At 40.0% G+C, this 16,603-nt stretch overlaps 1 protein-coding gene across 4 annotated transcripts in view; it reads left to right on the top strand.

Moving 5' to 3' along the window:
* Positions 1–16,603, top strand: part of USP6NL (USP6 N-terminal like) — a 133,052-nt gene that overhangs the window by 50,574 nt on the left and 65,875 nt on the right. For 2 of the 4 annotated variants that reach the window (XM_074828022.1, XM_074828021.1), the window contains 3 exons: positions 349–440; positions 9,480–9,553; positions 11,962–12,044. In XM_074828022.1, coding sequence (XP_074684123.1) covers positions 431–440; positions 9,480–9,553; positions 11,962–12,044 — 167 coding nt within the window. In that variant the 5' untranslated portion in view covers positions 349–430. Of the gene's footprint in view, positions 1–348; positions 441–2,081; positions 2,209–9,479; positions 9,554–11,961; positions 12,045–16,603 lie in introns of those variants that run through there. The other 2 variants (XM_074828020.1, XM_074828023.1) reach the window with 2 other exon arrangements.

Consider the following 16,603-nt stretch of genomic DNA (forward strand, 5'->3'; position numbering starts at 1 on the left):
GCTGATTATTAAGAGGGGGAGGGGTGCACGTGTTTTGCAGGTGCTGTTAGAATGTGTTTCCTTTCTGATGCAGAGCATAGTGGAATATATTGATTTTTGCAAATAGTTTTACTCCAACTTCAGCTTTTTTTGTTTTGCTTCCAAATAGAGAAGAATTTTGATTAAGCCAAAATATTCCCTTTTCTCTGAGTCTTTACGTGAAAACATCCACAAAAATAGACATGCTAAACTTGAAAACCAATTAAAAATATAAGAAAAATATGTGTAATGTAGCTCTTAACTTATTGCTGCCTGAGGTAGTGTGTGGTAGAGGAGTACCTGTGATATTAAAAAGCAAGTTTTTTTCAGGTGGTGAAGGTATCTGTTGAGTTAACCTGGAACGAGTGCTTGTGTTCATTGCCTGTGAATTCTTTATGTCTTCCCCACAAATATGCTCTCAGGTAAGGAAACAGAAGGTTGTTTTTACAAAACCAGTTCAGTAGTTCTATCATGAGAAGAATGGAAGACGATTTTTGTGTAGCAAGAAGGTTACTACTGTGTGCTTACAAATGTCAGAAGGAAAATGCTGCTTTGGAGGGAAACGTGCCTAGTGGTAGATATCCCACTGGCTTGGTCTAAACTCATACTGAATCCATAGACTAAACTATTGACACCTGAGTTTGGATTAGTAACCAGTGGTAAAGACAAAGGAGCTGCTGCTCATTTCTAGGTTCAGTGCTCTGCCAGGCGATTATGGGGGGGAAGATTAAAACAATTGAAGGAACTTTTTTTTTTTTTCCCCAGTCCCTTGGGAAAGAAAAGAATAGTCCAACACACCTGATCAGCTCTCCTGTTCCCAGCACTTTAACACTTTTCAGGGTGCAAGGAAACCACAGAATGGTTGAGGTTGGAAGGGTCATGTGGAGGTCTTCTGGTCCAACCCCCCTGCTCAAGCAGGGCCATCTACAGTCAGCTTTTAAGTGTCTCCAAGGATGGAGACTCCATAACCTCCCTGGGTAACCTGTGCCAGTGCTTGGTCACCCTCACAGTGACAGAGTATTTCCTGATGTTCAGACGGAACCTCCTGTGTTTCAGATTGTGCCCATTGCCTCTTGTCCTGTCACTGGGCACCACTAAAAAGAGCCCAGCTCTGTTGTTCTCTCTGTACCTCCCTTCAGATAATTATGTCTGTTGATAAGATTTTCCTGAGTGTTCTCTTCTCCAGGCTAAACAGTCCCACTGATCATCTTTTTGCTGGCTTCACAAAGAGCTGGAAGCTCACTCAAGTCTTCCCATCCAGGTCTGGTAGCATGTGTGCTCTGACTTGCTTAGGTTAAGAAATGGAATTGGCTGGCTCCTGGCTGTAAGCATCACATAGCAGCTGCCATTTTGCTTCAGAGAGCATGTGTAAGGACTAATATTTATGCAGGACAGTATCTTAGTGTGTGTGTATCCTTGAATATTTGGCATGGAGATTTGTTTTTCAGGTTTTGAGGATGCAGATGAATTCTACCAGTATTAAATCTTCAGGTTTTATACTTTCATCAGTGAAAAAGTTCTTGTCAACTCCTGACATCGTAGGTATTTCAGGTCCCCAAGATATCCTGAACAACAAAGGAGTTTTAAACAGAAAATATGTAAAAGCTCCATCCTGTAAGTAGGGAATGCCAAACAGTTACAGAAATCTAAACTGTATTTTAGAGTTAAGTCTTAATTTCATGGTTTCTTAAGTAATAAGCCAGAAATAGGGCACTTCAAGCCCCATTTCTAGTAAGTCCTTCAAATAAGATGCTTTTCATGCAGCACTTGGTAAATACCAGTAAGAATTCTTACTCAAGAACGTAACAGTGATGTGTTACAGGAGCCGTGTCCTCTGAGGCTGTTTGTTCAAATCCTCTTGTTTATTATTAGCTGGAACGCAGGGCTGTGGGCTGCAGTGGAGAACACTAGCATGGTGCCTGCATGACACTTCTTATTAACAAACAGCATCTTTGTTTGAATATGTGCAGCTCGTGTAACTGTAGAGGGGCCATGTCATGAAAAAGAAGGAGCACGTGTCAAGTGGCTCGGTTTTGTGGAGCAAATGCTGCAAGTGGAGGAGGAGAACTTTCCCCCATTCATTTTTGATAAACTGATTTAGAATATGGTCTAGAAACAAACAGATTTACTTCATGAAGACTAAAACAGAGCTTTACAAGGACTGGGCAGAAAATCGCAATCTAAAGATTGGTAAAATGTCGTTTTGTTTTATGTACTGGTCTTTGTTTATATCATGTGCTGTTTTACTTATTTCAGATTAGTGGTAACTCTGAGTTTTAAATACTATAAACTATTAAGGTAGATAATTATGTTTAATGGTGGAAGAAATCTAGCTCAGTTAACTTCTGGAAATACTGTTTTCCCAAGAAAGTGTTGCTATGTAAAAGGGATTGCATTTCTAACTATTTCACTTTATGTTAAAAGCTCTCTTTTCTGCATGAAGAGAAAAATAAAGTATAATAAATGATGCTTAATCTTTTTTTTTTCAGAGCAGGTTTAGTATCTGTGTGCAGGTATTTACTAAGATTTTTCCTTTGGAACGTTGTCTACGCACAACAAAATACTATGAAGTGTGCGTCATGGCTTTTATTTCATTGTTTGTGGGAATGGTTTGGAAGGAAAATAAACAGCCTGGGTATTAAAGGGACTTTCTGATATGACCAGAGACTTACAAAATGTTTTGTTTATTGCTCTGATATGTGCTTTGAATGTGTAGATGCGTAGCAGCTGGTGGTAGTGCCTGCAGACAGGAATTTGTGCAAGTGCAGCTCTTTGTGCAGTGGAATGTGTAATGTGCAAACAAGCAAGAATTGGAGTGAAGTAATGGAAAACATTAGCATGTTCCAAGTCTTTTGGGGTTTTTAGACAACTCTGCAGTTGAGGAAGCAGTGAGGATGGGTCAAAGAACAAAAAAGGGAGAAATCTCCTTTTCAGAATTTGGGATAAGATTACAGAGGATGCTATTAGTATACTGATCCTCAGCCACATGGAAAGAGGCATTACTTATGGTCAGCAGCCAGCTGAATGTGAGCCAGCAGTGTGCCCAGGTGGCCAAGAAGGCCAATGGCATCCTGGCTTGTATCAGAAATAGTGTGGCCAGCAGGACTAGGGAAGGGATTGTGCCTTTGTACTCAGCACTGGTAAGGCCGCACCTTGATTACTGGGTTCAGTTTTGGGCCCCTCACTACAAGAAAGACATTGAGGTGCTGGAATGTGTCCAGCGAAGAGCAACAAAGCTGGTGAAGGGTTTGGAGCACAAGTGTTATGAGGAGCGGCTGAGGGAACTGGGGTTGTTTAGCCTGGAGAAAAGGAAGCTCAGGGGAGACCTTATTGCTCTCTACAACTACCTGAAAGGAGGTTGTAGTGAGGTGGGGGGTTGATCTCATTCCCCAGGTAACAAGTGATGAGAGGAAACGGCCTGAAGGTGCGCCAGGGGAGGTTTAGATTGGTTATTGGGAAAAATGTCCTCACTGAAAGGGTTGTCAAGCATTGGAACAGGCTGCCCAGGGAAGTGGTTGAGTCACTGCCCCTGGAGGTATTTAATAGATGTGTAGATGTAGCACATGGGGACATGGTTTAAGTGGTGAAAATGGCAGTGTTAGGTTTGTGGTTTGTCTCGATGATCTTGAAGGTCTTTTCTGACCTAAATAATTCTATGATTCTACTTAAATTTATGGCACATCTGTAAGAGGCTATTTATTATGCTGCTGATAATGCATAAGCACTATCATGTACCCTGTACCTACACACTCCTTTGATATGCGTAAAGAACATGCTGAGGCTCTTGGTGGTACTTATTTTATGTTACCTTGATGAGGGAGCTAGCGCTCGCCTGTTTTTACCTTTTCCAGGTGAGGTGCTGTATCTAACTAGCCATTTTTAGGCTCTTTCAGGGAGAATATCACTGATGAGTTTGAGTCACCCCAAAGATCATTCCCATAAGTCTTATGACTACTTTTGCATGGCCTAGAGATGCACGTGCAGTGGATTGGAGACAAAAAGCACTTTTTAAAATGCTGTGCCTTACTGTTTTGCAGTTCTGTAGCTGAACAGGATTAGAAGCCATGGAGGATTAGGCAGAGTTCAAACTACAGGTACTCAGTAAACCTTGAAGAGCAGAAGCTTTTTTTCTTTTGGGAACACCCAGAGTTTTACTGTCTTCTGGCAATTCCTTACTCAGCAACAGCTCAGTTCTGTCAGGCTGTGTGATGAAAACCATGTGTAACTAGGGGCTGTTGGTGTTAGTCACCCCATCCAGGAGCATCTGAGGTGCTGCTGGGCTGTCACAGGCTGTTCTGTTGCTCCTTGGCCGCTGGAAACACAAGGGATAGTGCTACCAGTTCCCCTGCCTTTATTTTGGAAAACTGAGTTACTGCTGGGGCTGCAAGAAGGATCCTCAGTGTTTAGCTTGCTAATTTAAATCAATACAAAAATAAATTCTTGCCAATTTTGCTTTTTCCTCTATTTGTCTTTTCCCACACCCCCTTAAAAAAATGTATTTTAGGTGGGTGGATCGAAAGTGTCTGTAGGTGCCTACATCTACAGCTACTGTTTTTCCCTGTGAAACAGAAGGGGGAGGATGGCACGAAGGCAAGAGTGAGGCAGGATTATTTCTTTTTTAGTTGGATCAGATCTGTCAAACTAGCTCTGTATCAGTACCTGGTTTCTTGCAAAAATGTCTATCCTTGAGAAAATTTTTACTAATAGTCAGAATTTCATTTCTACATCTATTTGTAGGGCATATCCTTATTTTCTCTTTAACAGTGTTTGTTTTTACTTGGATCTGTTGTTTTGCTGTTAAATGTCACTTACAGCAGTTGGTCCTTTCCAGTTAGTTTTGCATTCATTATAGAGCAGAACATTGCATATTTTTTGTTTGCATTATGTCTATTGATATTATTAGTTCTTCTTCACCTAAATTTACTGCACTTGCCTTTCATCCTTCATATTGGAAGAATTGAGAATTCTGGAAAAGTAATCTGTTCTCCCCAATATTCTTCGCAAGCTGCAAGATACTTCGAATTGCAGGTGCTTAGTAGGAACTGGGAGTTTCCATTTAGTTTTTAAGTTTGTGTAAGAAGCCTGTTTGTTTTGAGTTTTAGGAATTTATTGTAATTTAATGTGAAGTTTTTAAATTTTTAGATCGATTGACTGAACTGGACAGGGGTTTTGAAATTTTAAAAAACTTCCAGCTTTAAAAATTTTCAGTGCGATTAAATATTTTCGGTGTGATTATGATGCACACCTAGCAGGGTAACATCTAAAATTTATATGTAAATTTGTTGCTACTAAGAAATGCTGGCATCTCCAGATCACTTATTTCCTCTCTCAGAAAATAAGTACCAGAGACTAATTAGGATTGTGTCCTTGTGTAGGACTAGTTTAATTTTTTTCCTGTGCCACTTACATTTCTCACCACTTTCTGTTCCTGAAGAAATTGTGTCTCTTTTAAGTCTTCGATAATTGGTGATAAATGATGAGGTAAGGAGAGACTCTTATTAGAGTGACAAAGGAAGAAAGCTTGTACTGATCCTAGGCAATGCTTTCCTCTCATTTTGTAGGGCTGATGGCAGCCCTTGGGTGTCTAATTTAGCAGGCCTGACTTCAGCAGTTTAAAATCAGGGAGCTGCAAAATGAGACCAATTGTAGTCCCATCCTTAAATATCCTTTTGAAAGTTTAAATCCAGCAGGTTACTAGTCACCTCAGGACTCACAAGTAAGATAATCTGATTTCCAAGTGTAGCAGAAAAGTAATCTGACTGTTATGTCAGTCCTTTTTCATGTCATCATAGATTGGGATTTTTTCATTTGCTGACACATTAGTGTGACAGAGTGCTGAGAGAAAAATATTCTCTGCTGGGGAGTGTTATGTGTATCAAGCTAACTGTTCAGAAGATTTTTTTTTTTCCTGGCCTTTCTTTTTATGATTTACCTTTTTCAAAAGCTAGCTGCATGATGCTGCTGCTTGGTAAAGTTTTAAGCATGCTTGTTGTACCTTGTGAGCCTGATCAGTTTGAGGGGGGACTTAAATGCACTGTTTAGCATGCCATCATTGGCAGATTTTATCACCAGGTCATTGATAATATATTTCCTCAAGTGTTTAATCAAAATCAGTTGTCTGTACTATTTAACTGACTATATGTATGTTAATGTCAGCCTCATCTGAAATTGCATTGTTTCCTCTGTAACGTGGTGTTGATCCATCTGTAATGTTAACTTTTAATTAGAAAATTTGATCATACTTGTTTCACATATTTAACTGCTTTCAGTGAGATAAGACTTACTGAATAAAACTGATAAGACTTTAGAATACTAGTTATTTGTCTTTAATTTTGTAGTGATGTATTTTTGTACCTAGGAAGATATTTCATGAAGAATTTTTCTTGTTCTCGTATTTAGCTTTTACTTTATCAGGAATCATTGTGTAATTTCTAACTTGGAGATATTTAAATAATTCCTCTCATTGGAGAAATCATATTTTATGCTTATCTCCCAAAATATAACCTCTTGTCCCTGTCTCAAGCTGTTTTCTGAGTTTCACTGTGAATGGATTAACGTAATATTAAACTATCTCAGTGCAGCTAGGTTAAGATGATTCTGGCAGAAAGTGAAGAGGATTACTTTAAAGGCAATGAATATGTTAATTTCCACACTAAATGTAATAGAATTGTCATGAGGCATAGAACATGCCAAACTTTGATTCACATGTTACTTATGCAGAGGAAAGCAAGGTAAGCCAAGGCCACGTTTTCAGAATAAATCAGGACTCAGTTTCTGGTGCAAATACAGTTTTGCATTCGTTTAAGCAAAGGTTTAAACTTTGTTTCAACTTTGTCCACTTACTTCATCTGTGTTGTTGGAAAAGCTGTGCATGTCCTTTCAAGCACATTTTAAAATACCAGTAGTAATCTATTTTTTAATTCTGTTAATAAAAAATGTATCGACTACCTACTACTTGAATGTATCGACTACTACTAATATTGACTACTTATTATATAGCCACACTCTTCCTCAAATCAAATCTAATCTCTCTCTAACCGGGAAAATAGTGATAGGATTTTTTTTGCGATTGCTTGAAGCCCAGCAGCAGTTGCACTTAAAACAAGTAAGCTTTTCCCCTGCATCTGTCCATTGGAGAAGTGAAGATTAGGATTGCTCAATACTTGAATTCTCTGAATGAATGTCAGTTTTCTAAGCAAGCGTAAAGTTTACTTTTTAAAACCCCATAATTGGCCTTCTGTAAAGACTTACTGTAAGCACAGATCTCTTTGTGTCTTACAAAAGAAAATGCAATTTCATTTTGATTATGGTTCCTTTAGCTTCTCACTTTGAAAGTAATACTGGCTTCATCTACTACTTTCTGTCAGTGTGGATTTGGTAGCTTTAGTGGATGTTGTCAGTTTAGTAGGCATAGTACGTCAACTAGTAAAGGATAAAAACCAGATTGTTATAATTGTGTTGGAGAATATATAGTGCTTGAATGCACTCAGAGTAGCGTGGAATTCAGTCTTGTGTGGTGACAGTGTTGGGGAGGGGTTCCAGAAGGGCCTGCGGTTGCTGTCTAAAAGTTGTATCTTGGTCAGCATTCATACAGGTAGCTGGGGTCACAGAGTCCTGCAATCGCTACAAAACTGCGTTGGAGAAAAACAAACCTAAAACCAAACTTTCTGTCTTGCAGTCCTCTAAGCTTAGGGATAAAGGTGCATCCAGCACCTGAAGGAGCAGGAGGAACAGCACACTTCTTGGACAGTGCCAAATGCTGAGCAATATGAAATGAGTCTACTCACCTTTCACCTTAAAGGGAAGAAATTATTTATCAGTGTTGTGGCAGAGATAATTTTTAAATATAGCAAATGTAATTCCTAATTTTTTTTTCCCCTCAAATAATTGTGTAAACACGTGTGTTGGTCCTGGTGCACACTGGAAAAAATGGCAGAGCTCATTGTCCTTGCTAATAAATGGGTGTAATATGATTGGCGAATGATGGTGACAAGCAGAAGAGGGCCAGAATGAGGATAACAAAGTGTAACTTCTGGAGATCACAAGTGAAAGCTTTAAAGAAGCAGTCAGACTTTCTATTAGGGAAAGTCTGGGACAAGCATCGCTGTTGCCTGAATGCTGGTGCTTGTGTCTGTGATGGGGAACACTGAGGTTCTCTCTGCATTCCCCTAAAGAAACTTCAGGAGAAAACATGCAGAGATCATGCCAAATCTCTAACAGATGGCTTAGAAGTCCTCCTTGGCATAACTTCTTGTTTAAATATCTGAGAAATGTGTAGGTAAATCTTATTAAAGAAATACTGGGTTTGAACAAATAGATGTATTAATATCATATGATAGAAAACTGTAATATCTGATCTGTTGTTCTATTTCGTGGCCCAGATGGTTGATAATGTACAATTCCTGGAGTTCATTATGTTGCCGTGAACTAAACAGTGAAGAAAAAACACGTGCCTGGAGTTATTTTTATAACAGTGTGCTTGAAAACTATTTCAAACCTTCTTAAAGCATTATCTAGAGTTTATTGCTTTTTAATAATCGAAACAAATGAATCTCGAATCTTTCACAGACTTATCATTGATTAAAACTGATTTGCCTCATTGGTTTGAAATCTTAATCACATTTGGGATATTGAAGTGCATCATGTTGAATATTCGAAGTAGCATCTTTCTTACTTTTCATTTTTTGGTGCCCTCTTTACATTCCTGTTGATGTTCTAGAGATGGTTTCTGCTAAGGGAACAATGCCAAGGAACCTAATTCAATTACACACGCAGCCTGCTTCACCTTCTCTCGATCAAACCAGATTTATCTAAACTTTCTTAACTCCACTGCTGTAGTAAACTCTGCTGCATCTGCAGTGTACTGATGTCCAATGCTTACCCATCCGTTTTTTCTTGCCTGTCAACCTTCCAGTTGTCATATCCTTATGCTTATTCCAACTCTGGGTTGCCCATGTTGCAATTCTGATGCTATAACGATGTCCTTCCATGTGTTCTGAGAAATAAGTCTTAGGCAGTTTCTCAGATGAAGTCATGCAGTATTTCTAATCCCTATCTACAAATCTTGTAAATAATTCACACTTTTGTTTTAAACCACTAGTGTATGTTTCGACTTTCTTTGGCTATGTGAGTATTTGTGTAATTGGCAACTAGTAGCTTTTACTACCTTCTTTACTCTTTCAGTTAGTGGGTTGTGGGGTATTATTTTTTTACCTTTAATATCTGCTTTAGTGGAAAATCGGGAACATTCTAAACTCAGCGGTTAGGATACCATCCAATAATTGTATTTTACTCTGAACAGTATTCAAGACATGCACCAAGGTCATATTTTGCTTTGATACAATTGTTTTGGCATTTTTCCATCCAAGTAGTCTCTCTGAAGTTTATTTTCCAAGTATTTAGCTGCAGTTCTTTGTTCACAAGGGAGAGAATCTGAACAGTGCTATTTTAATTCTCTACAGGTGCAGATGCTGAGCAGGATGCTGCTATCAAACTTGCCCAAGAACGAGCAGAGATAGTTGCCAAGTATGACAGAGTAAGTGAGCTTGATAATAATTTAAAAGACATTTTATAATTAATCTTAGTAATATATCTGTTTAAAAAAATGAATCATGGTTCCCACCAGCTTTTTTTCAAGTACACTGTGTAGTACTAATCTGATGGTTTCATGATACACTGGCTTCTGGGTGAATTAAATTCTCCCTCCACAGGGGATATTCTGGATAATGACTCAATCAACTCATTTTTCAGGTGCATGGCAAGTTGCTTTGGGGCTATTTTAAGGTACGGTAATGTATTAGAGTTAATGAAACGCGGGTGTTTGAGGATGCGCAGTATATCTATGAGATCAGAAGGACTCTTATTTTACTGTCTATTTACTTAATTTTTGGTTATGGTAATAGAAACATTTAAATCATCATTAAGATAACTTAAAAGATGAGTGAACTGCATTGTTTGGTAGATGGATGTGAGGAATTGAAGAAATACCCTAGTCATACCCTTTTTTTTTCTTAAACCACTTGTCAAGTAAAAGCCTGGCACAGAGAATGCCTAGAATGCCTACATCATATTCACATATTCTTGTAACACTTACATACTTTATAAGTGTCACTGGAGTACAGAGCAATAGACTTGTTTGTAGCGTTCATGAAACATTTTACATGCTAGACTTAGTGGTGGTTTGCACGGTGTGCTCTTAAGTGAATGGCTGTGGTGGTTTGTTTTTTTTTTTTTTAGTAAGAAAAACATGCATGTGTGTGGTGGGTTCACCCTGGCTGGGCACCACGTGCCAACCAAAGTCACTCTATCAACTTCTCGTCTGCAGAACAGAGGGGAGAAAATATAACGAGAGGCTCATGTGTCAACATAAGGACAGGGAAGATCCCCAGCAATTACTGTTACTGGCAAAACAGACTCAACTTGGGGAAATTAGTTTAATTTATTACCAGTCAAAATCAGAGTAGGATAATGAGAAAATAAAACCGAAATCTTAAAAAACACCTTCCCCTGACCCCTCCCTTCTTCCTGGGCTCAACTTCATTCCCAGTTTTCTCTACCTCCACCCCCCACCCCAGATGGTGCAGGGGGACAGGGAATGGGGGCTGTGGTCACTTCATCACACGTGCCTGCCACTTCTTCCACCTCAGCGGGAGGACTCCTCACACTCTTCCTCTGCCCCAGCGTGGGGTCCCTCCCACAGCAGACAGTCCTCCATGAAATTCTCCAACATGAGTCCTTCCCACAGGCTGCAGCTCTTCACAAACTGCTCCAGCGTGGGTCCCTCCCACGGGGTGCAGCCCTTCAGGAACAGACTGCTCCAGCGTGGGTCCCCCACGGGGTCACAAGTCCTGCCAGAAAACCTGCTCCAGAGTGGGCTCCTCTCTCCACGGGCCCACAGGTCCTGCCAGGAGTCTGCTCCAGTGTGGGGTCCTCCCAGGGCTGCAGGTGGAGATCTGCTCCCCCGTTACCCTCCCTGGGTGCAGGGCACAGCTGCCTCACCATGGGCTGCACCACGGGCTGCAGGGGAATCTCTGCTCTGGCACCTGGAGCACCTCCTGCCCCTCCTGCTTCACTGACCCTGGTGTCTGCAGGGTTGTTTCTCTCACATATTCTCACTCCTCTCTCCAGCTGCAGTTGCTGTTGCACAATAACTTTTTCCCCTTCTTAAACGTGTTATCCCAGAGGCGCTATGGTGGTTGTTGATGGGCTCGGCCTTGGCCAGCAGTGGGTCCATCTTAGAGCCAGCTGACATTGGCTCTGCCAGATGTGGGGGAAACTTCTAGGAGCTTCTCACTGAAGCCACCCCTGTTGCTCTCCCACTACCAAAACCTTGCCACTTAAACTCAATACATCCCATGTTCTGAGCCGTGGCTTCTCTTCATACTCAGTTACCTGTGCGTAGCACGTACCGGCAGAATACATAGCTGCAATTTCTGCAAGTCTTTGTAAAATTGGCAATTGGAGTAGAAGACAGGAACATGAATGAATGTTTCATTGAAGGAAAACTTGGTGCTGTGTTCTGTTTGACAGCTGCTGGAAGTCAGCATGGATGTTATCTCAAGGCTGTCTGCAGTATGTGCTCTTGTCAGGTGATGGTTCAGGAAAGATGGACTATGGAAATAAAATGAGTAGAAGGCACTCTGTGGGGGCCTTGGTGGACTACTGTGGAGGTTAATGACAGGTGTGAGATTATAATGAGTCTGTGGTTGAAATTTATTCTGGTATAGCAGTGACTGAAAGAGATTTCCTTTGATGAAAATACTGGTTTTTGGGGCTGGGAGAGGTGTGCTACTCTCCTTTTCCTTGTGTTCTCCTCCCCCTCCTCTACCCTACTACCAGTGTGTCCCAAAGATTATGCTTTGAGTGGTTGAATTCTGTCTTTTGTGTTTTAGCTTATTGTGTCATAAAACTTAATTGGGCTCTTTTTTTTCCCTTTCCTTTTAGGGACGGGAGGGTGCGCAGATTGAACCGTGGGAAGATGCTGACTATCGTCTTTACAAAGTCACGGATAGATTTGGGTTTCTACAGTAAGTAGCAAACTTGAAAAGAAAATAAGATTAAGAGTTTGATACTATTACTATTTATGCTTTTTACTTTATTGGCTATTTGGTGAAAGTATTATTATGTCTTTTAATAGATCTGGAAACTGCTGTGTAAGTTTTGGGTAATCTTTCACTGCTTTTCAATTCCATTTCTATCTTGTTTTTTAGTTCTGTAACTTGATCCTGCATGGGGAGTGAAATGTTTTTGAATATTTTATTTGGAAATGAAGATTGATTAGTCTATAAAAAGATATTTCAAGCTGAATTTAATTGCAGATAAATTTTGATTTTAAGTAACTGTGTTATGTATGAACAAACTTGAAGTTCTTGGAAGGATTTTTAAAAATTTTTTTGATCTTTAAAAAAAAAACCCAACACATTTAAGGTTACTTAATGGTTGCACATGAACAACTGTGTATCCCAATCTTTCAAAGATAAGTGTCATTTAACTTTATGTATTTAGTAACCTTACTGAAATCTCTGTTGATTTGGAACCTAATGTTGCCTCTTAAAGCCAAGTCAGCAAATACCAGAATCCAGATCCAGTTACCATGTAGGTACCTCCTTTACCTCCTTTGTAAAAAAATAATCTCTGTCTTTTTGGCAAATAAAAGATGAGGGTATTAAATTGTACGAGGACTTTTGTGGTTGGCAAATGTAAGTATCCAGCTTGCAGAAACTGAACACAAGCTGCCTTGCTACTTTTGATAATATCCAGTCAAGACTCTCTGCCATTCTTGGTGTTTGGCATTTATGTTTGAATACATGAAATGCAGTTAAAATCCAGAAAAATCAGTGATGAGTGGAAAAATGTAGTAATGACTATGTACTTTTATAGTATTGGGAGGTGTGTGTTTTGGTTTTGGTGGGATTTTCCCTCCCTTTGTAATGTCATTGTTTTTATAAGATGTCAGTTAAAAGAGTCATTTTCACCTGTAGACTGCCTTTGCTTCATCAGGGTGAGTTAATTTGGTGTATGACCCGCAAACAGCTCTATTTTACACAGAGAGGTCTTTGTGTTGGTAAACCACAGTTGAAACACTATGTGTCTGGAATTGTGGCTGCAGTTGCAGGCATTCTTAGTGGAGAATGAATGTCAGAATGTTTCTTGTGCAAAAGTAATTGAAGCCACTGCTAAGTCCACCACTGGCTTCAATGGGAATTGAATCCCACACCTTTAGATTTGAGAGTGGATTCTTGATTTTAGTATCCTCATGAACTCCTGAACTTCTCCTGTTACTTGTAGTATTTCCCTTTATATGTATTAGACATGGAAGGTAATTTGTGTCTGCTACAGTTGCTGCTGAAGTCAGTTTTCAGGAGTCTTGCATTTCATGGCTCCAGTGCCGTAGTATATTTGGGATGCAGTTATGGAGGTGCAGCCTGGCAAATCACCGTGTGCCAGTTTCCGTGCTGCTGTAACTGTAACTTAAAGCTGCTGTGGGCACCCTTACATCACACTGCTGTCATTCTTGAGATGTGGCAGGGTAGGTGGACCTTACTCATTAGACCATACTTCCTCTCTGGTAATGTCTTTGTCACCAATACAGAACTCATTCTCTATATAGTCAACTTAAAGGAATGAAATCTGAAAGATTTATAAAACATGAAGACAGCACAAATTAACAATGTTTGTAGATACTCTTGTCTCTTCACTAATTGTGCAGTATTTGCTGCTTGTATGCTAATTGATGTCTTGTTATAAGGCATATTTCACCTAAGAGTGCTATCAAGGCTGCTTCATGATTCTTTAAAAGCAAATTTATTGCAAATGATGTTTTTATTTTCCTGAGAAATAAAATCTCTCCTAATAGGAGAAATATAATTAGGATAAGCATATCAACTGTCTGTCTCTGAAAAGACAATTCATATTGTACTATAGATTTTAACTGTGGTCTGGGTTGATGAATAACTGCGATACCGAGCTTGTGCAATCTACCGTTTCTGAAAGAAACTCCTGTTCCTATGAGAATTAAAAATTAAGCAGTATGTACCAAAAGCCTCAGATGGTTATTATCCATGAGAGCCATAATTCCCTGGACATTCTCTGTCAGGTGTTCATAGTGTAAATTAACAAACAGGCTGATGCACTCTGAAAACTGAAAATCTGGGGATAGTATCAAACTTACTGTACTCTAATTGAGATCTGCAATGATTCGTAATCTTGTTTAGCTTGACATCTTAAAATATGAAGTAGCTGAAAAATGTCATTTGTGTCAGAAGGCTGCTGGATGTGGGAAACCTGATGGAAAATTAAGGCTTGTTTTCTCAAGTACAATAGGCCTTGATTACTATCAGTAGTTTATAAACTTCTGTTTCTTCTTGGCTATGTCCTGTCTGCAGCTTTCCTTGGCTCTGTGAAGGTACATTCAAAGTTCAGTTGATTGCTGGTAGAGCAGAAAAGCTAAGTTTGATGAGATGAAGCACTCAAGCCGCCTGTGTAACTTGCCACTGAGAAGTAAAGTCTAGAGACTTTTAATGAGAAATTTTGGTCTAGATCAATGATTCTTCTGGTGTCCCACTGTCCTTATTTGTGTATCAAACTAGGAATTAGTAAACTTGGGGAACCTGAAGACAATTACACTTCTATTGTCTTTCTTCCACACCATTAGAAATGAGTAAAACTGTTTTTTTCCATGAATATACTGAGTAGCAGAGGGAAGGTGCCTTTTTATGTAATGGTGTGGAAATCGCTAGTGATTGGAAACATGTATGACATTTCCCTTCAGGTGAAATATCTCACCTTAAGGCTAACCTTCATTTAAGACCCACAGTTGAAATATCTGGCAGCTTTGGTCGATTTTAATTGTTGTTTTAGTATTTATTGATGCCGTAGTTAGGACCATCTTTACCTAGCACTGTCTTAAATTTTTAGTAGCTGCTGCCTTAAGAACACGATTTAATCTATTTGCTGTAGTACTTTTTTTTTTTTTTTTAAATTTTGCAATTCTGCAAATGAATATTGAAATTCTAGTTGACTTTGGATATTCAAAGGAAATTGCTCTGGACAGGTTATTAAACCAGCTATTTTAAACAAAAAATAAAAAAGCTGAGTTAATACCTAATGAATTTTGGGAACAAGAAAGTAAGTTCAGTGAGAAGTACCAAAGCATTATAATAATGAGACTTGTTTAAAATGAACAAAGGGAAGTTTAATGAGAAGAAGGTTTCCAGCAAACACACTAAGCTGCAAAATAACCCCGGGGGGGTGTGTGTTATTTTGAGCTGAAGGGGTCTGTCTCTTGAGATGTTTAAGACCAGATTGTACAAAACAAAATGCGCCTATGAGGAGTTTTGTCAGTGGGACTGACTAAATTGTAACGGGTATGCTTTCAGTAGAGTAGCTCATAAATTGTATATGAGTGTCATGCATGAACCAGAAAGAATTAAAATCTCATTAAAGGCTAAAATGTAGAAAACGTGGCCTTACCAATTACTGTTGTGCGAGGCTGTCAGGAAGTGGTCGTTGTCATGGTTTACTTAAGCCATATAGTGTTGCAGGCATCCCCTCAACTTGGGGAATTTTTTATGTAATTTATTTTATTGCCAAATAACACAACATTCTGATTACTGATTTGGATATGGGGAGGGGAACTCCAAAACATAAAACTTTAACAGACACTTAGGGGAAACACCTCTCTTCCCTTTGCCTCCAGGACTAATTTCCCCTGTGTTTTGCTGTGGGTTACCCTTGGCTCATCCCAGTTGCTTTGGTGAGGCAACAGGCAGTGCAGGGGGTTGAGGTCCTTCATGTAATAGTTGCTTTCTGCTGCTCCTGGTTTCTTACTTGTTTTCGTCTACTGCTCCTTGTGTCTTATGCATTTTCTGCTGCCCCAGCGTGGGTCTCCCATGGGCTGCAGTCCCCTTGGAGATGTCTCCCCCAACCCCGGCATGGGGTGCCTCCTTCTGAGAGCGCATCTCCAGCCATGCCCCCAGTAACATCTCCTTCCACTTATCTCTTCTTCTTCTCCCCACATCTCCTCCATTTCTCCTGCCTCTAGCATCTCCCATGCTTTTAAAAATATGTTTTTAGTAAGGCATCATGCGTTCCTCCAACTGACTGAAGTTTTGGCACATGATGGCTTGGTCATAGCAGTTTCAGAGCTGGCTGGAGCAGCCATGACTGACACAGGGCAGGTCATGGCCCCCTCCCACACAGGTCACCCCTGCAGTCCCTGGCTACTGAAACCTTGCCGGTTCTGCCCAGTACATGTGGTGGTTAAGAACTGTCACCCTGGGTATGGAGTCCAGCACTGGAAACTCACAGGCACAAAGAAGGCACAGGCACAAACTGAGATGCTGGCCAAGGGAGCTAATGTTTTCTGGACGTGTTGATACCAGAACACTGTGAACGTGACCCCAGTTACTAGATTCTGTTGTACAACTCGACTCTGTGTTTGCTTCCTTCTGTAAGGTTGAGGATGTATTTGGAGAGAGATGCTTTCAGTGCACTGTTTTCCACGGAATGCAAGACCATGTCAGAGTCTAGAGGTCTCAGTTGACTCAGAGGACACAGAGCAGTTCTGAGAGCGCTATGCTTTGGA

The sequence above is a fragment of the Strix aluco genome, chromosome 5, assembly GCF_031877795.1.
Source record: "Strix aluco isolate bStrAlu1 chromosome 5, bStrAlu1.hap1, whole genome shotgun sequence".
Classification (NCBI taxonomy): Eukaryota; Metazoa; Chordata; class Aves; order Strigiformes; family Strigidae; genus Strix; species Strix aluco.